This window comes from Girardinichthys multiradiatus, chromosome 14, assembly GCF_021462225.1.
Source record: "Girardinichthys multiradiatus isolate DD_20200921_A chromosome 14, DD_fGirMul_XY1, whole genome shotgun sequence".
Taxonomy (NCBI): Eukaryota; Metazoa; Chordata; class Actinopteri; order Cyprinodontiformes; family Goodeidae; genus Girardinichthys; species Girardinichthys multiradiatus.
Genome location: NC_061807.1, coordinates 37994370 through 38015664, shown reverse-complemented (window position 1 = coordinate 38015664; position 21295 = coordinate 37994370). Strand labels below are relative to the sequence as shown.

Here is a 21295-nt window from a genome sequence, read left to right as displayed (position 1 = left end):
CCAGTTTTTGATCCCTGTGTGAAAAACACCTGTTAAGTATCAAAGTGTTTTAGGCTGAATGAACCCAAACTTAAACTTTTGGTCCTGAACAATCATGAACATTTCTAAATACCCATCAGCTTTGACCCAAACCTCCAGTATCTGTCTGCTTGGAAGCTGGAGATGAAGAGGAATTTGACTTTTCAGAGTCACTTTGAGTCAAAGCATTAAGAATGGAATTACTTATTTCCGGTACTTTTCCTCTTTTTTTTATTGTAGCAAACAGTTTAGAAACATTACAACGCAAACAATTATAATACAGAATAACCGTTAAATTTCACAGGTTGAATTAAAAACATTCAAAATACAATAAAAACAATAGAAATCCCCCCCAAAAAAGAGCCTTATTGATTGATTGATTGATTGATTGATTGGTTTTATTGCAGACAAGTGGTCCATATTACATAAAAGAACAGACAATAATGGATAAAAGAAACAAATCATACTAAGAAAAAAAGAGTATACAAAAGGGAAAAATCGAATTTACTTAAATGCTTTTAAATCCTTCCTTTTGACATTTAAATCATTCAATTGTGGTCTACAAAAAGTGGAACTGCAAAGCTTTGGTCTGAATTCCTTGTTATCGTTGCTCCACAGGGTCCTCTTTTAACCCTGTTCTGAGGTGCGTCTCAGAGCGACTTGTTCTGGTGCTGTCTCTTTAAATGCTGTTGAGGCACTTCTTCACCTGCCCCCCTCCAGGTCAAAGAACTTTCCACTTTGACCCGTTAGGCCATTTTTGTAGTCTGATAACAAGTATCTAGTGCTACAGAAACAAGACCAAAACAATGCAAAACGTTTTATGTAATAATAATTTTAAAACATGCAGTACGGTTCTGTCCTCAAGGAGCTAAAAGCAGCAGAAGGCACTGATGCTACTGCTACCAAAACAATGGCCTGAACGTCACATCATCACACAATAAATTCATGTCTGAAAGAAAGTTTGTTGTCATTTTAGTGTTATTTACAGCTTTGCTGCGTCCGTCGTTTCCACAGACCGAAGAAACTGACCCCTTAATCAGATGAAGTCTTTCAGCAAATCCTTCTTGATACTGGTGGAGGTTGCTGAAGAGCTCGTCCTTGAAGTAGAGAAAATCTTATTCCCTACTGATTTGTGTAGATTTCAATGAAAAATAAAATTTAACCAGGCACTTTGAAGAGGTTCTGATGATGTCGTGCAATGAATTTTGTGGATTAATACACCCAACAACCGTACCAAACTTATCTTCTTTCAGCGTAGGCATACTTGAGCTTGGAGTACAAAATCATAGCAAGAAAGAAATATGACTGATACGCCATAAATGATCAGCCTGAAGTCCATGGCCGTATTTAGCTGTTCCTCAGTAAATACTGTGACCTAACAGTTGAAAAAACAAAACAAGATAGAGAAAACTGAACGGACCGAAAAATATGACCCAAACAGAATATAAAGTTCTATTTCTTATAGGCTTCGCCCTTTAAGGCTATCGCTAGTGGGTTTATCCCTCCACGCCCACCTGCTGTTTGGGCTCCACCCCGGTCCGTATAAATTACGGTGAGACCGGACAAACGGCTCCCATTTTTTCTTCAGCGACAGCTTAAGAGCACTGATTCAAGAAGAACCATGGCTAGCGTCGGCACTATCCGCCTCTGCCCGGCTTGTAACACCATCTACATCATGAGTTATGACCTGCATGTCATCTGCATGCTAGCCATTTTCTCCCCGCTAGAAGGGGAATTCCCCGTAGCGAACCAATGCTGCCTCAATGAGGCATTGGACATCTTTGGTGTTGGGCGGGAATCGGACAATTCCGCCCCAGAGACGGCGACTGATATCTCCACTCACTTCCTCCGGAGGAGGCCGCGGAGGCAGATGCAAAATCGGTCCAGGCTCAGGGCCTCCCGATGTCGGCGACCACCCCCTTTCCAGCGATGGGCGCACTTGTTTTCGCACTGCCGGACATCATCGCTAAAGTAGCCGAGGCTAAAGGTGTCCCTGTTCCCGCGCCTTTAGCCCAGCTCCCGACTGATGACCTGGCGGGAAAATTCGCCCCAGCTCATCTAACTCGCCGAGATCCAGTTTGGCCCCGTTTTCCGGCGGTAACTGCTTACCTGTCGGGAGCGGCGGCAGAGCCGCTTCAGCTAAAGGCACCGGTCTCCACCTTCACACCCATCACGAGGGTGGAGTCCCTGACGGATCAGGGGTTTCGCCCAGTTCCTGCAGTTGGCCGTTGAAATAAAACACATAAATTTCTCTAAGAGCAAGTTTCCGTTTTATTCTGGCTCATTTATTCGTGTCTACCTGCGAGATGTGTCAGGTTTCTCTATGACTCATTAAATGATTATTATTTTGTTGCATTTTATTATTGAGTCAACCTCCCTGCATGCAGACGCAGGGTGCCGTAATATTATTATCAACCACTGTTCGTGACTTATGATGTTATTGTCACTGCGGCTGTATTAATTAAGCCTCCGTGTGAACAGAGGTTTTTCTCCTCTGTTGTGTTGTATGTGGCACACGAGGTTGTTCTGCTGCATCATTACGCATGATCCAGTTGCTGATCTGTCTCCACGTTTCCTCATGGAGATTTTTTGACCTGCTCTGCTCATCGTTACACTGTTACAGTTCGTAACCTTCGTTTTCCTATTTACAGCAGCAGGTCTGTTATCTCAGCCTTTCCCTGACCAGATATTCTTCTCTGTTCATTGTGATGCGCAGGACGCTTGGAGTGCGTAATTACGCATTCAGAAGGCTGATTTTTGGTGTCATTAGGCGAGCAGATGTTCAGTTGTGGTCTGGATGGACCCAGTGAGGCATAGACTACATCTTGCTTCGCCTTTAACCCACTAGCGATAGCCTTAAAGGGCGAAGCCTATACTCATAGAATCTGGGGTTACTGTACGTAACCAACCTTATCTCCGCAACACCTGGAGAGACTAAATTAAACTTTTCTGCACTCCTACAGACTCCCAAGTAGACAGCAAAATATATTTAAAGGGTAAAAATGTGAATTTTGCATGATAATGATATGTTCCCTTTAAAAGAAATCAATGTATACGAAGACACCACAATCAGTGCTTCCTCAGACTGGATGGGTAACAACAACTATGTTAACCTTTCCTGTTTCTTTCCCCTGACCGTAGTCTGATGACACAGGGGAGACGCTTTCTCCAGGGCCGAAGTTACTAGTTTCCTCTGGGTTAACACCCTCACTCATACGTTGCTGAGTTGAGCATGAAGAAACAGCATCAAAACACTGAGTTGTTGACGAGATTTGGGGTTCTTTTTAATGACTTTGCAGCACGTAAAACACAGGGCTTACAGACTCATACACCGCTGCTCCGGTCGCCGTCTCTACCCACCCCACACACACAACAACACCGACGTCAATCCTTCACTCCCGACCCTCAGCCACGGCAGCACACAGCGCCACCTCCGTCCGGAGGAGCAACGTCAACATCCTCCACACACACACACAAAACACAAACGCCACACACCGAGCCTCCAACCACACACAGCTCAGGCAACTCCTGCAACACTACCCCCACTCTGGATGGCAATTAAACAATAATTCCACTCCAGCATTGTAATGCTTAAACTGGTACACAATCCCTATAAGTCCACAAGAGATGTCTGTGTCAACCACTATTACATAAAAGAAAATGTGGGGCATAGCATCAAACATACCTAAGTGACAGGATTAGCCCATTTAAGGTGTACTTTATGTGCAAATGAAAGATTTACGCGCTATAGCATAGAGAAGGAATTATATGATAGTAACTATTCTATGGCGACCGGGCATGGCATTAATAACCCCCCATCGCCCTGACTCTGGGTGGAAATACAAATAAATATGTGCTTACGGATAAACCAATTGGCTCCTCAAACATTTTTTTTTCAACAAATGAACAGTGAAAAAGAAAACTTTGTTAAACCACGTTTAACTACATTGCAGGGAACTGGAATTACAAGAACTTAAACTAAACCTGTGGCTTCAATTGGAACTGTCCATTGCAGCTGAACCAAACTATGCGATCCATTTACCATACCGATCTGGTGTTTTGCGCTGACGCTTTGACTGTCGCTCCGGCTGGCCCAGATGGTGTGAACCTCCCACCGCGCCCCCACCATTCTCAGAATTTACATGGGAAGGGAAGGATGAGACAAACACATCTGAATTGGGTTTAGCTGCAACTGGGACAGGCGGCTGGAAAGAGCTGAAACCTTGGCTGATATCAGTGGAGAACAAACTGCGCAGACCTAGATCACTGTCCGCCTGCTCCTCCTCTAAAGTTGGTGGTGGGACCTCCATAGGCTCCCACTGTTGAACTTGGTCCAGAACCCAGGTGTTGTCCAGCGGCTCACGACAGAGGTAACGCTTCGGCTGGTCATGGTGGACGACCTTCACTCTGGACCTTGGGCTCTTCTGTATTTGGTAAACTAAGTCGTCCAGTTGTCCAAGAATGAAAAAGGGTCCTTCATATGATGGAAGAAACTTTTTGACTTTGTTCTTGATATGACGTGTTCCTTTAATGAGATACCACACAGGATCCCCAATCTTATACTGTGTGTGGCAGCAGTTTTTGTTATATTGTCTCTTCGCACGTATGACTGACTCACCCAGAGCTTCTCTGGTGATGAGGTGGGCCAGCTCCAGCCGCTCACGCATCTGTTGCACGTATTCAAGGGGCGAAGGTTGATTGTCTGAGTCAGGGGGCAGGCCTGCAACCAGGTCAACTGGTTCACTTACTTCTCGGGCGAACATCATGAAGTTCGGAGTGAAACCTGTGGCACTGTGCTTAGTCGCCCTGTAGGCCATGACAGCATATGGGATCATCAGTTCCCAGTCCCAATGACAACGTTCTGCTGTGGAGGCCAGGATTTTTTGAAGGGTGGCATTGAAACGTTCAACCTGGCCATCTGACTGGGGTCTGAAAGGTGTTGTGTGAGTCTTGTTTATTCCAAACAAACTACACATCCCCTTGAACACCTCAGACTCGAAATTGCGTCCCTGGTCACTGTGCAGCGCCTGGGGTGTTCCGCAGCGACACACCCACTCAGCTGCAACAACACCAGCGACAGTCACCGCTCGCTCATCTGGGATTGGAAATGCTTCTGTCCATTTCGTGAAATAATCTTGTATCACAAGAACATAGCGGTTTCCACGTTCAGTTTCATTCAAAGGTCCCATAATGTCCAGTGCAATGCGCTCCATAGGAGCCCCTACCCGCACAGTCCCCATAGGAGCTTGTGGTGTTTTCCGGGGTCGAGCCCTGGATGCACAACTGGTGCAGGTTCGGCACCAGAGTGCAACGTCCTCCCTCATACGGTACCAGTAGTATCGAGTTCTTAATCTGGCCAAGGTTCGCTCTACACCAAAGTGTCCACCCACTGGCCCTTCATGCATCTGGCCCATCACCTCTGGTTGAAGCTTGTGTGGCAGCACAATCTGCGGGTAGAACTTGGTGTCATCAAGGCAATAGAATCGACGGACCAGGACCCCATCACGAAAATAAAGTCAGTTCCATTGAGTCCAGTACGTCTTGGTGGCTGGGCTGCATGGCGAGACAGTAGTCCATGGGGGGCGTTCATTACTGGCCCCCATCCAGGTGCATATGGGAGCAATGTCCACATCGGCCACCTGGGCTTGGCTCAGCTCCCCCATGGTGCAGCCATAAAACAAAGAAGCAGTATCAAAAGTCTTAGTCAGATATACTTTCTCAATTAGCTTTATAGTACATTTATTAGTGGGAATGTTCTGGGGCGACCTGTTTGTGTGAGTATGAATTGTTTGTGATGCAGTGTCTGGGTTGGTAGAGGTGTTTTGACTTACCCCCACTGGACAAACCATAGTAGTAGGTGTAGGTCCCTCTACCCCCACTGGACTCAGCAACTGGGAGCAGATGTCAGAGTCCATCTTGCACTGGACAGCCCGATGACTGGTGCCCCTAGTTTGTGTGGCGGGGTCCTGCACTTTGCATGGGCATGACTGGCGGCATGGTCTCCTGGACAGACTATCAGCATTGGTGTGCTTTCGACCTGCACGGTGGACAATCTGAAAGTCATATTCTGCAAGCTTCTCGAGCCATCAAGCTAATTGTCCTTCCGGCTCCTTCATCTTTGTAAGCCATCGCAGACTGCTGTGGTCGGTGCGCACTTTGAAAGGCCGTCCAAGGAGGTACTGGCGAAAACGAGACGTGAAATCCACAATAGCAAGGAGTTCACGTCTCGTTGTGCAGTAGTTTTGTTCGGCCTTTGCCAGCTTGCGACTGCCATAAGCCAACACACGTTCCACGCCCTCCTGCATTTGCGACAGCACAGCGCCGATGCCTGTGTCACAAGCATCAGTGTCCAGTATCATCTCACCATCGTCCAATGGATAACCAAGGATGGGGGCTGATGTGAGGCAACTCTTTAGTTCATCAAAAGCAGCCTGGTGCTCGGCCTGCCATCGGAAACGAGCATTTTTCCTAGTGAGGTTGTGGAGGGGGTCAGCCACAGAAGCGAAGTCTTTCACAAACCGACGATAGTATGAGGCCAGGCCAATGAACTGTCTGACTTCCTGAATAGACCTGGGTGTGGGCCACAGTTGAACCTTCTGAACCTTACTGGGGTCAGTGGCCACACCATGTTCAGACACTATGTGGCCAAGATAGGCAACCTGGCGGTGGAAAAGACAGCATTTGGCAGGTTTCAATTTCAGGTTAGCCTGTTGGAGTCTATAAAACACCTGGCCAAGCCGCTGGAGCATCTCTGGCACGTCCTTAGCCAGTACAATAATATCGTCCAAATAGACCAAGCAGGTCTCCCACTGCATGCCAGCCAGAACGCGGTCCATCAGCCGCTGGAACGTCGCTGGGGCGTTGCATAGTCCAAACGGCATAACATTCCACTCAAAGAGGCCTGTCCTGGCACAAAATGCAGCTGCTTTGCGTGCTCTTGGCGTTAATTCCACCTGCCAGTAACCCGAAGCAAGGTCTAATGTGCTGAACCATCTTGCAGTGGAAAGGGTGTCCAGCGTGTCTTGGATACGGGGCAGGGGGTATGCATCCGGTATGGTGCGGTCATTGAGAGCCCTATAGTCAATGCAGAGACGGTATGTTCCATCCTTCTTGCGCACCATAACGATAGGTGAGGCCCAGCTGCTATGGCTACGCTTGGCAAGACCGCTCTGCAGACTCTCTGAGATCTGCTGGTCCGCGTGTTGCTGCTTTTCCCCTGCCATTCTCCGCGGAGATTGTTTTACTGGGAAACCCGGTCGGGTTATAATATCGTGCTGGACAAGGCTGGTTCGGCCTAGGTCAGCCGGCCCTGCGGAAAACACATGTCCATAAGTACAAAGCAGTCGTTTGAGTGGGAGCTTTTCACAATCATTGAGTTCACTGGAGCTCTGAACATAAAGCTCCTCCAGGTGCAGGGGGACCACAAGAGGGCTGGCCAGTGAGTCCGTAGCCAGAGAGACATGGGAGGGCTGTACGGCTTCAGCGGGCTGCAGTAGCCCCACCATGGATCCTTCCTTAATAGTTACAGCTTCATTTCTGGGATTAAAGAGGCGAAGAGGGACAGCTTTAGAAGGCTGGGCACCAACCAGGACTCTGGCAATGAGTACTTTGTGCTTCTCCACAAACCCTTTGGTGGGACTAAGCATCATGTCCCCATGAGCTACAGCCCCTAAAAGCACATGGCCTTTCACAAGATACTCCTGCCCCGGATCCACCACCACAGTCCTGGCCATTCTCAAAGCATGGGACTTTGGGCTAGTTTCAGTCTGGTAGTAAGGCACTTCTTCACCAAAAAGGATAATGCGGTGGTTGCCAAAATCAAGGCGGGCTCCAGCCTGTGTGAGAAAAGGATGCCCAAGCAGCGCCTCAGTTCCTGCTATGTCTGCTACAAGGAAATCAACATCCACTTGTCGGTTGTTTATGCTGACTGCTAACTGAGCCTCACCCAGCACAGGAACATCCCCGGGCCCCACGCCAAGTAAAGTTTCAACTATTGATGGCTGTAGTTGAGGTCTCATGTCAGGGTGAATGGCATTATAGTAATGTAATGGCAACACGCTTCTCCGTGCTCCACTGTCCAACACAGCACACACCTCCAGCTCGAAGAGCCGCAAGTGGATACTCATTTCTCGGTTCTGGCCTTTAAGGTGGAGTACGGTGGGCTCCTGGTTGTCACAAGAGGTCCTAGCAAATGGCAATGTTTTAGTGATTTTATGGGGAGAAGGACACTGCTTCTGTATATGACCCCAACCCTGACAGTTATGGCAGCGGACTCCCCCTTTTGTAAAATTTCTGCGGCTGTTGGATGCTGAGGGTGTGCGTGGAACATACCAGTCAGATGAAGGGCTGGCTACAGATGCAGCATTAGTAATAGCTTCAGTCTTATCTTTTGCCCTAACCATCGCAGCTCTGGGGCGACGTTCAGCTAAATTACGGGCTCCTGGCTGCATAGCACTGGTAACGTATGATGCTGCCCTTCTGGTAGTTTCATAAGTGTGAGCTATTTCATATGCATGGGCAAGTGTAGCTGGTCGCTGTTCCAAGAGCTTCTGAACTACTTCTGCATCACCCAGACCATTTGTGAAAACTTCAACAGCTATTAAGTCTTGTTCAATTTCTGCTCTGTCACCATAAGCCACAGTCACTTTCCCATAATTGTCATCTCTGAAAGTATGCAGGGCTTCACCTGCTTTACGTACCCGCTGCATTAGTTCAACAGCAACTGCAGCTGCGTAATCAGAAGAAGGGCCATATGCAATTTCCAGCTCATCCACCAGGCGGCGGTAGTCCCATTTGGATGAACGAGGGTTCCTGTGAACAATGGCACCTGCCGCCCCAACAAGGCAGAATTTTAGCTGAACTGTCATTGTCTTTTCGGACCAGTAGTTGGCTTCAGCACAGCTCTCACACCTGTGCAGAAATTCCTTCCATGGTGTGGTGCCATCGTATTGGCCCGGACTTAAGGTGGGGACCCTCTCCCTGGGATCACTCTCCTCTTCACTGTCAGATAGGGGCTGATGAGACAGAAAACGGGTTTTGCTCAATTTTGATCGGGGCTGGCGGCGTAAAGGGGTTTGCCCGTAGCTTATGGCTCCGTTTAGACCGTGGGAGGGTGTATGCTGTGCAGGTGTACATGCTGTGGAGCTAAAAGGTGCTGGTGTACTATGTACAAAGCTTCTCACATGAGCAGAAGAAAAGGGGTTTGAATCTGGACACCGAACAGTTGTCTGTAGAGCAGGAGCTGAATAATTCTGACTCCAGCTGTGCCCAGTCCCCAACTACTTACTGTCAGATCTGTGAGTGCTAAAATTATACTGTAACCAGAATCATCCAGTCGTTCTCTAAAAGTGAACATTAACGTTCTTAAAAGTCCACAAACATCTGACCGGCATCCCACAAAGGATTCTAATTGCATTGTTGTATGCAACATGCAGCTTCTTCATGCTACATTGCTTGTAAGATGCCCACAAGGGAGCAGTATTTAGCGGTGTGGAATAAGCTTGAAGGTGTCTGTGACATCAAATTTTCATGATAAATCCAATTACATTTGTGCAAAGGAAACATTGATAAAATATTTTTAAAAGTAAATTCATGCCACTGAAATGAACAGTTGTTGAGACATATGGTCATAAATTTCACTAAAAAAGTGCTTAAAGACTCCTTTGCGATTTTGTTACACACTTTTATGACATCACAGAGGAACCCTGCACGTAAACTGACTGCTGCTACAATGGCAGCAACACAGATAGCAAAAGAAATCTGATGCAAAGAATCTGATGTTTCTGTAGATATATTTCAGTCAATATCAGAGAGTATATAATAGCGGTTGTTTAAATTAGATCAATTATTTCAGTTACTGGGCCAACTTGGGTATTATAAACCAAGCAATTAAACATTAAATGCCTCAAACAAAGCAACAAATATAGCTTTGCTGCACTCAGTGAACTCACCCATTGTAGAACAAAACACATGAAAATATCTGGATGCATAAAATGAAATTGAAGCAGTTTAACTGGTTTACCTTCGACAGAATGAGTTGTTTTGGACTTGCTACCGCATTTATCACTGGTTTTAATTGCACGATCTGCGTATGGGTCTGAGCTTCGCAGCGGACCGGACCGAACCGGAGCAGATACAGTTTAAATCCAGAGTTACAGTAAATACTGCATTAAGTGAAACAACTGGAGGCGAAGCTGAGCAGCAGCAGCAGAAACACTGCCTGATGTCATTTTTTTAAACTTTAAAGAAGTTTAGAATCTTTACAGAAACCTTTATTTAAATACATCGTGCTCATGTGTAATTTATCTCATTTTAATAATAATAATAATTTCGGATTCTTATTATTAATAAATAATAAAATAACTATTTTTTTTAAATTTTATTATTATTAACAATAACTGCCGATATCTAAATGCAGTTTTGTGACAAGGAAGTTTTCTTACCTACTGAGCGTTGATCCGTTTAGCAACAACCTTTTCTCTGGAGATCTTTCCCCATCAGATGGTCTGAACAACGTGGCTATAGACTCTGCTCCAACATTCTCCTTCATCTGGTAGAAATCCCGACCTATGACATTATCGTTCTTGTGAATTCAGAGGTTTCCCAGATAGCAAAAGGTCATTGAAACAATATTGGTATTGCGTCAGGCATTTTGGTTGAATCAACATTGATGTACAGGCATTGAAACGGCATCAGTTTTGCTCGTTATGTTCAATGTTGAAAAACCTGTTAATCTTTCATCGATCTGCACATTGAAACAACAGATTGACAAGAATTGTCAACATTGAAACAATGTTGAATTTTCAACTCCTTATCAACATTGAATCAACATGCATACAACATAATTTCACACTGAAATTTGATTGATTTTACATTGAAATAATGTTATGTCTTTAAAGCCTATTCTATAGTAGTTAGTATGCCTTATAAAAACTGAAAATCACTGGTTGAAATGCAGGTTCACACAGATTACCGAAGAGTATACTAAAACATTACTGGCATATCTTCAGTGGAACCCTGTTAGAACATTGACAATGAAAAAGGTTGAAATAAGCAACAGGTATAATGTTGAAAGTGTGTAAACAACCCTGTTACTAGACTTTAAAGAATACTCTCAAAACAGTCATTCCTTATTTAGGCTTTTATTTCAAAGTTTAATTTAACAACAGTACTTAAAAGGTACAAACACTGTAATCTCAAAACTGCCATTTGTTTTTTTAAACTTTGATTTAAAAATAACTAGTACATAAATGTACAAAACAATGACATAAGAACAAATAAGTAAGACATACAAGCAGCCTTAACAGTTTATAGAGAGAAAGATATTTACAGAGGTTAAGTAATATAAAAAATGCATGCAAATCAGAACATGTTTTTGAATCTAAATGTAATGAAAAAATTTCACACTGAGTTTATGATGCAAATGGATGCAAAGATTCAAGTACGATGCTGTCAGTCATTAATTTTCATTTCTCACTTTCCTTTTTATGCCATCTTTTCATTCTGTTGCATATCGGATCCATCTCTTCACAACATCCCCAAAGGTGAAGTCTGACAATCTCCGGTCAAACTGACGGGCAGCCGCTGAAGAATGAGAAAATAAAGACTTTTTAAAGTTAAATTTAATTTCAAATAATTTGAAATGAATCATTCATATTTTAAGTAAAAATGTAGGGCCACATTTGAAAATAATATATTATCTAAAGATTGTATGGGCCACAGGTGTACATTATATTGGACCATCTGTCATCACTCAAAAAAAAAACCCAGCTAATTCATCTTGTAGTGAAACAAAACCAAAAAAATGAATGTCTCAAGACTAAAGATGACTCAAATAAGCCTGTAATTAGAAAATCACCTTACTGTTCAATTAAACTGTGATAATTCTGACTCCAGCTGTGCCCAGTCCCCAACTACTTACTGTCAGATCTGTGAGTGCTAAAATTATACTGTAACCAGAATCATCCAGTCGTTCTCTAAAAGTGAACATTAACGTTCTTAAAAGTCCACAAACATCTGACCGGCATCCCACAAAGGATTCTAATTGCATTGTTGTATGCAACATGCAGCTTCTTCATGCTACATTGCTTGTAAGATGCCCACAAGGGAGCAGTATTTAGCGGTGTGGAATAAGCTTGAAGGTGTCTGTGACATCAAATTTTCATGATAAATCCAATTACATTTGTGCAAAGGAAACATTGATAAAATATTTTTAAAAGTAAATTCATGCCACTGAAATGAACAGTTGTTGAGACATATGGTCATAAATTTCACTAAAAAAGTGCTTAAAGACTCCTTTGCGATTTTGTTACACACTTTTATGACATCACAGAGGAACCCTGCACGTAAACTGACTGCTGCTACAATGGCAGCAACACAGACAGCAAAAGAAATCTGATGCAAAGAATCTGATGTTTCTGTAGATATATTTCAGTCAATATCAGAGAGTATATAATAGCGGTTGTTTAAATTAGATCAATTATTTCAGTTACTGGGCCAACTTGGGTATTATAAACCAAGCAATTAAACATTAAATGCATCAAACAAAGCAACAAATATAGCTTTGCTGCACTCAGTGAACTCACCCATTGTAGAACAAAACACATAAAAATATCTGCTGCATCTGTGTGATGCTATCATGTCAATATGGACCACACTCTGAATCTATGCCATGAAGGATTAAGGCAGTTCTGAAGGCAAAAGGGGCTCCAACCCGGTACTAGCAAGGTGTACCTAATAAAGTGGCCAGTGAGTGCATATCACTGGCCACTGTGGGTGCAGATGGTATGACAGCAGGGCAGTATGTCTCCACAGAGAGCGAGGGGAAAGCAGGACAATGCTATGCCTTTTCTAGGGTGCCACTGTACAACTGGCCTACAGGACTACAGCAAATTCTGGCATGTTATAGGTGTACTTTAAGTATGTCGTTTTGGATGTCATTAACAAGGCTAGTGACCTGGCGTCTCTTTGACCAATAAGAAGACATAGTGAGATGAGAAAACTGAGGTAGTGTCAACTAGTGCAGTCTTACTTTTTCTTTTTTGTGATAAAGGCCTTCTACTTCTCCTGCAGAACCTAAAACAAAAATGAAAAAAGAAAGATAATATAGAAAATGTTGCCATCCATGAGCAAGATTGAGTACAGTGTTGTATGAATGGTAGCGTGTGATAGTAAAAAAGCAAAGTTATATAAAAAAAAAAAAAACCGAGAGCAAAGTGTACCGGAGTCAAATTCCTTGTTTGTGGAGGTTGCTGAAGAGCTCGTCCTTGAAGTGGAGAAAATCTTATTCCCTACTGATTTGTGTAGATTTCAATGAAAAATAAAATTTAACCAGGCACTTTGAAGAGGTTCTGATGATGGGGGACGTGCAATGAATTTTGTGGATTAATACACCCAACAACCGTACCAAACTTATCTTCTTTCAGCGTAGGCATACTTGAGCTTGGAGTACAAAATCATAGCAAGAAAGAAATATGACTGATACGCCATAAATGATCAGCCTGAAGCCCATGGCCGTATTTAGCTGTTCCTCAGTAAATACTGTGACCTAACAGTTGAAAAAACAAAACAAGATAGAGAAAACTGAACGGACCGAAAAATATGACCCAAACAGAATATAAAGATCTATTTCTTATAGGCTTCGCCCTTTAAGGCTATCGTTAGTGGGTTTATCCCTCCACGCCCACCTGCTGTGTGGGCTCCACCCCGGTCCGTATAAATTACGGTGAGACCGGACAAACGGCTCCCATTTTTTCTTCAGCGACAGCTTAAGAGCACTGATTCAAGAAGAACCATGGCTAACGTCGGCACTATCCGCCTCTGCCCGGCTTGTAACACCATCTACATCATGAGTTATGACCTGCATGTCATCTGCATGCTAGCCATTTTCTCCCCGCTAGAAGGGGAATTCCCCGTAGCGAACCAATGCTGCCTCAATGAGGCATTGGACATCTTTGGTGTTGGGCGGGAATCGGACAATTCCGCCCCAGTGACGGCGACTGATATCTCCACTCACTTCCTCCGGAGGAGGCCGCGGAGGCAGATGCAAAATCGGTCCAGGCTCAGGGCCTCCCGATGTCGGCGACCACCCCCTTTCCGCCGATGGGCGCACTTGTTTTCGCGCTGCCGGACATCATCGCGAAAGTAGCCGAGGCTAAAGGTGTCCCTGTTCCCGCGCTTTTAGCCCAGCTCCCGACTGATGACCTGGCGGGAAAATTCGCCCCAGCTCATCTAACTCGCCGAGATCCAGTTTGGCCCCGTTTTCCGGCGGTAACTGCTTACCTGTCGGGAGCGGCGGCAGAGCCGCTTCAGCTAAAGGCACCGGTCTCCACCTTCACACCCATCACGAGGGTGGAGTCCCTGACGGATCAGGCGTTTCTCCCAGTTCCTGCTCTGGAGACTGACTGACTGATCGCTCCCACCAATGCGGCGACCAACAACACCGCCTTCCTGGCCTACGCAATCTCCAAGAAGGCTCGGGAGATGGAGCTGCCTCCGGAAGATGTGGAAGAATTCTGCAATCTCGCAGACAACATCCTGAACCTCTGTGCGGCGTCGGCTGTGTGCTCCTCCCGCATCGCACATGGGGGGTGTATGTAAAACTGATTGTTTTGAAATAAAACTCATAAATTTCTCTAAGAGCAAGTTTCCGTTTTATTCCGGTTCATTTATTCGTTTCTACCTGCGAGATGTGTCAGATTTCTCCATGACTCATTAAATGATTATTATTTTGTTGCATTTTATTATTGAGTCAACCTTCAATGTATTGAAACTATCAACTTGCTTTAATTTTGGTAATACAATGGAGGGCAAAACAAATACAGTAACCTACAAACAGATCTATGAAAGAACCACTCATAAACATCTATCTAAACATTAGATTTTACCTACACCTCAATGTTGGATGGATGGATGGATAAGACTTAATTTATGTCCATAATCTAACTGCCCTTCTGCCAGGGAACCTGTTTTCCAAAAGGAATGCAATTGTAAAAAACTAAACTCATATTTCATAAAAAAAAGACTCAAACCCTGCGATGAGAAACAACGTTCCCTGGAAAATATTCAGAAATGTTGTCTTGTTTTGTTTAGGCTTACATATGGGTTTTTGTATGTGTCACTAAATAAATATTCTTAATTTGAAGGATAGATATAATGAAAAGCCTGACCTTATAGTAAACATAAGTGCTTGTAACCAGAACCATCTATGCTAAAAAGGCTACAGATTTATGCTAACATTTAGAAGAATAAGTAAATAAAATGTTTGAAATAAAAATACTTCTAATGTTTTAAAGCAGGGCCCTGGTGGATCCCTAAGGGCTGTACCATCATTTTCCTCTTACATAAAATTAGTTTAAACAAGAAAACCTGTTATTTTTGCCCTATTAGTGTAATATGACTTAATTATGAATTCTTTTTGCTTGACATAGGATTGGAAAACTGGAGAATAAGAGGCCCCTGACCACTCTGTGCAGAAAGACCATCGGGGCAGATGTGACCAATGAACTCGAGGAATATGACAAAACACTAGAGAAGGAACGAACTGCTCAAAGTAAGCCATTTCTAGCTGCTGTTTTACATTAATAGCAGGCCTCTGATTTACAGTAGAATGTGCAGTCCAGGTGAAAAAGAAAGGACTGCTCTAGTTGATGGTTTTTAGGTTCAACATTTCAGGAAATATGAATTGTCATCTTATCAAAACGCTCATGTCTCATTGATATCTGCAGTTCAATCTCGGATGAATAAAACATGATCTATTACACATTGCATCTATGAATGAAAACAAAGTAAACAACCATGTTTGTAAAATTACAGTTCATGATTCCAAATTCAAGCGGCACTAAAATAAAATTACTTTATTCTGTCATCAGTTTGATATCTGACCTTTAACTTTTCAATACTATGTTTTAGTCAAGCAAATGGCCTCACATCTGCTGACGTTGTTCTTCCTCTACCTCTTCAGTGCTATGCTAATACACACACCCTTTTTTGAATCATAAATTCCATCGACTATTTTTGTTAGTTTTTATTTTTCTGAGAAACTCCCTGCCTTCTGCTCCAAAAACTCATCTTATTTTGAAGGTATTAAAATCAAAGCTTCTTAGATAGTTGATCCCCCATCAGCTCCTTCATCATGGTGAAGTGTAGATGTAGAAGGTTCTGGGAGGAGGTGGGTAAAACCAGTCGTCAGTAACAGTTATGAAGCTTACAGGATGTTGTATTTGAAGGGCGTCACGTATAAAAGCAATAAACTCACGTGCTACAGTCAAACGACACCAACTTAAAATAACAAACTTCTTTTTAACTTGCTCAATTTGTTAGGTCATTTCCAAAAAGGTATTAATGAAATTATTAATGGAAGTTATCATTTTCTGTACCTTTGAAATTCTGATGTGTTTAAGTGTCTTTAATTTGCCTGAAACTCGCAGAAACCCGATAAAGAAACCGGACTGTTGCAACATGTTATCGTACGCGGCCCAATCAAATATAATGTTCTGCCTTTTCTTCAGAGATGAACCTTCAGAAGCAGCTAGTGAAGATCCATAATGATGTACAGAAATTTCAGAGACATCTAAATGATGTTACTGCGACTCCTGAATGTGAGATTTTTCTTTTTCTTTATGTAAAAAACCTCCAACTATTGATGTTTTCATTGAGTAGAAAATGTGCTTTTTTTGTCATTATTAGATCCAATATTTGAGCTACTTTCTGACTCGATATGTGAAATAATATAAATAAAATAAGTGAACCTCCGAATGAAACAGGCAGTATCTGTAAGGTGGAAATTTGAGTGTTTTGGGACAGTTTGTTGATAAAGTTTGTGCAATTCTGCTTTCACTTCTAGCGATTGAAAGACTTAAAGAAAAGGCGTCAGAGGTGGAAGGGTCAATAAACGCTCTAAAGGAGGAGCGCCGTTTATGGTAAAAAGGATTAGCAAAGCATTCATCTTTAGAGCACTTTAGCCTGGAAAATGGGAGAGAAACGACACTAGCTTTTATCTCTAATGTCATGTCAGATGCATACTTCACAATCTGTAGGAAAGTGGATAAAAGTCACTGCATTCATTTTGGGTACACATTAGTAGGGAGACCAGCCTCTGAGAAACGAGTTCAGGTACTTGAAAGAATGTTGGGAATTAGAGGAAATGAAAACTTGGAAGCACTGAGTAATATGCAGGGTTTAAAGATTGGGGGGGAAATAACAATAATATAAAGAATGAAACTTTGTGTTTCTTTGTTCCTTCCAGCTTTAAGGAATATTTAAAGGAGGAGCGGACGTGCAGCCAGGAGGTTACTGCTTATGAGAAGAAGACTGAAAACTGGAGTCTTCCATTTAACTCAAACCCCAAGTTACCTGCGGCTTCTGCTCTTAAGGTTAGGTTATGAGGACATTTACACCATTCTGTCTTTTCTTTGTTGTCTGTCACTCACTTAAATAAGGGAAAAGGATGGAGGGCAAAATTCTTTGTGTGTTCTTTAAGACCAAACCCGCCAACAGAGACCTACCGGCAGAGGTCAAAGCTTTGGAGGATTTCCTGCAGAAGACAGAAGGTCCTCATGGAGGCTGGGACCAATTGGATCACCAAACGTTCTTAAGAGTAAGGAATACAAAGTTGATATGGTGTTATTTACGGCTTTATTCTACCAATGTGTACTTGTACGTTATGCACTTTTCTTGACCATTTTCGTTCAACAGCTTTTTTTTCTGAAATAACAGGTCTGGATGAAGCACAGTGGGCGGCCATCGTACAGGAAGGAGGCGAAACTGTACCTGCCAGGTAAAACACAGGAGCAGATGCAGCAACATGAGAGCTGGCTTCAGGAGCTGCTGCACCTGCAACACAACAAGAGAGAGGTAGGGAACTGTGGCAAAGCATTATGAGTTTAGAGAAGTAGAAGTGGACAAAAAGCTGTTCATACTTCAGGTTTATTCTCAAAATATTCAGCGCCTTGCAGAAAAATTCATCTCCCTGGAACTCTTTCATAATTTGTCAATTATAAATTTCAATGATTTTATGTGTTTGACCAACACCAAGTAGGACAGAATTGTAGCATGGAACGAAAATGATCCATGATTTTCCTTTCCTTTCCGAATGAAAACTTGAAAGGTGTGGAATTCATTTCTGTTCTGCCCCCCTGAGTCAACACTCTCTGGAACCACCTTTGCTGCAGTTACAGCTGCAAGTCCTTTGGGTTGTCTCTACCAGCTTTACACATCTACAGACTGAAGTGTTTGTCCATTCTTCTTTGCAAAAAAGCTCAGGCTTAGATGGAGAGTATCCATTCTAACACATGATTAAGCTTTCATTCGGAAACCATTCCACCGTAGCCGTGACTGTAGGTTCAGGTTTTTGTCCTGGGGGAAGGTGCCAGGAACCTCTGACCCAATCTCAAGCATTCCCACAGCATTAAGCTGCCTCCACCATGTTTCACTGTGAATATGGCGGTAAGTGTGATGTGCAGTTTTAGCTTTCAACCACACATTCAATTTTCAGCACTATATATATATATATATATATATATATATATATATACAGCACAGACTGAAAGTTTGGACATACCTTCTCATTCAAAGAGTTTTCTTTATTTTTATGACTATGAATATTTTAGCTTCACACTGACGGCATCAAAACTATGAATTAACACATGTGGAATTATATACTGAACAACAAAGTGTGAAACAACTGAAAATATGTCTTATATTCTAGGTTCTTCAAAGTAGCCACCTTTTGCTTTGATTACTGCTCCACACACTCTTGGAACATGACACTTTGGTTAACATGGTATGATTATTATCTTCACAACAATTATTTAAGTGGTTAGCAAACTGAGAATTACTGTCTGACAGATCAGCATTAAAATCACCCACAACACATAAACTGTAAATACTATTATCTTGGATTAGTACATTCATAATCGCCAGCCTGCAAAAATATTCCACCTCATTTTCACAAGATTCAAAGTGACTATACACATTAACCAAACTATTATCATTGTGTGTATATTGTATACCAATACACCAGTCTAATGGGCTTTATCAAGGGGTCTATTCTCTGGATCATTCTTCTGGCAGACTGTCCAAAACAATCCGTCGAGCTTCATCCCCTACACAATCGTTGTGGATTGCGACTAAGATTAAAAACATAATTAAATAACCTAAGGAAATGTGAGAAAAGGAGAAAAATGGTCGTCATTATTATTATTCAATATTAAACTTCCTGAAAAGAACTGTCTCTAGTTCTACCTTTAGTTCAGACAGGAAGTTTGTTCCAGCGGATCATTAATCCGCCTCAAGAGATCCTGTCGGTGTGTTTATATCCGCTGAAAAGTTCCTCCTTATAACTTAACAAACTACTTGACCGCAACCATTTTACTCTGATTCTGTCCTCAAAAGTCTCACCTAAAAGAAACCAAACGATTTAATTTATTACAAGACAGATTAAGTTATATTCGGAGGCGAAATTACAGGAAAACTCGCTGCAAGCAGCGCAAACAGAGCGAGAATCGGACAGGATTAAAGGCTCTTGAAACGAAGCAAACACTTCATGGAGGTCAAACATGAGCTCATTGCTGAGGAGGGAGACTTTTCTATCTCCTTTTGTAACATCTGCTTTAGAAAATGTTTGTTTTCTGAGAAATCTGTGGCGAAAACGTGGCGGAGAAAACACAAAGTTTCGCAGCTTTTCTAAGCGGCAGCGGAGGAGCAGGCTGGGTTGTTTCTTCACGGTTCTCATGTGTGTTATAAGTCCCGCCTCCCGCTCTGAGCTCCTCACGTTCAGAGAAACAACACAGTCCGAGAAACATGGCAGAAGAAGCTCCAGCAGCTGCACCGGTTAAGGCTCCGGCCAAAGCCCCGAAGAAGAAGTCCGCTCCCCGGGCCAAGAAGGACGGGCCCAGCCTCCCGAAACTCCTCGTGGCCGCTGTGGCCGAGTCCAAGGAGCGCAAGGGGGTGTCCCTGGCGGCTCTTAAGAAGGTGCTGGCCGGGAAAGGAGTGGATGTGAGCAAGGCGAACAAGCGCATCAACACCGCCATCACCACGCTCGTCACTAAAGGGACGCTGAGCCAGACTAAAGGGACGGGGGCTTCCGGCTCCTTCAAGCTCGCCAAGGAGCCTAAAGCCGCTAAACCAGCCAAGAAGGTGGTGAAGAAGAAGGCTCCCGTTAAAGCGAAGAAGCCCGCTGCCAAGAAGACCACCGCGGCCAAGAAACCCGCCGCTAAGAAGCCAGCAGCCAAGAAGACCCCGAAGAAGGCTCCGGCCAAGAAGGCGGTGAAAAAGCCCAGCAAGAGTCCCAAGAAGCCCGCCGCTAAGAAGCCAAAGGCCGCCAAGAAGCCCGCAGCCAAGAAAACTCCAGTGAAGAAACCTGCAGCCAAGAAGCCCGCAGCAAAGAAGGCCAAGAAGTAAACAGCTGCTACAGCAGCAAAAAAGGCTCTTTTCAGAGCCACCACACTTTCTCCTGTGGAGCACATCCTGTCATTAGAGAGACTCATTCAATTAAATACCACTGCAATAGTTTCAACTAGTTGAGCTGCCTAAAAGCCTCCAACATCCTTCTACATTTTACTCTATAGACCAACAGCATCATCTAGATTCACTTGGATTTATTGTCCGGGTCCATTTCATCAGTAGTGATGAGAATTCTGCTTCTTATCAGGGATCCATATGATTTGGCTCAACTCCATAACAGATTCTGGTTCCTTTAGCTGGAATTCTTAATATTTGACCTGACTTTTGATAATACACATCAATGCTGACACAGTTTCATAAATATTTTGTGTTTCATGTGTTGGAAATGTGTAAACAACGGAAGGACTGAGCCGACTCCCATAAGTCATGTAAATGAACTGGCACATGGAGCCGGTTCTGCCGCAACAGGCACATTTCCTCATTCAGCGGTTTATTTGACGCAGATGAGTCCACGCTCCCAAAACAACTTGTGTAAACATGATGGCGAAGTGCAAAAACATTATTAAAGAAATCTATTTACAATGATTCATTTCAGAGGAGTCAGCAGAGACGGTTTGTTTCATGTAAACGTGTCTCAGATGTTCCTCCTGAACGTCTCCACATTTAATGGATAAATACCCGACATCAGACCTAGCTGTGGAGGTCTTATTTGAAATTATTCCTTTAAGATAAAATTGTGGGGATTTTGATTCACTAGCAGTTTCGGTTCAATCTAATCATAAATCCGAACTTAAAAAAACAGAACAGTCCCAGTATCTCCGAACCATGTGGGAGGAGCTGCTGAGTTCTGCTCCTCCTAGGTCCGCAGCTCAGC

At 43.4% G+C, this 21295-nt stretch overlaps 2 protein-coding genes across 2 annotated transcripts; both read left to right on the top strand.

The window, feature by feature from the left end:
• The first annotated feature begins 14464 nt into the window (after nucleotides 1-14464).
• LOC124880346 (coiled-coil domain-containing protein 112-like) lies at nucleotides 14465-19149 on the top strand. Its single transcript, XM_047385389.1, has 8 exons — nucleotides 14465-14608; nucleotides 15447-15568; nucleotides 16527-16616; nucleotides 16862-16937; nucleotides 17264-17390; nucleotides 17498-17614; nucleotides 17734-17871; nucleotides 19090-19149. The coding sequence occupies exons 3-8, from the start codon at nucleotides 16529-16531 to the stop codon at nucleotides 19147-19149; spliced, it is 606 nt and encodes a 201-aa protein (XP_047241345.1). The 5' UTR covers nucleotides 14465-14608; nucleotides 15447-15568; nucleotides 16527-16528.
• Nucleotides 19150-19729: 580 nt separating this feature from the next.
• Nucleotides 19730-21006, top strand: LOC124880778 (histone H1-like). Its single transcript, XM_047386130.1, has one exon. The coding sequence runs from the start codon at nucleotides 19819-19821 to the stop codon at nucleotides 20416-20418; it is 600 nt and encodes a 199-aa protein (XP_047242086.1). The 5' UTR covers nucleotides 19730-19818; the 3' UTR covers nucleotides 20419-21006.
• Nucleotides 21007-21295: the final 289 nt, after the last annotated feature.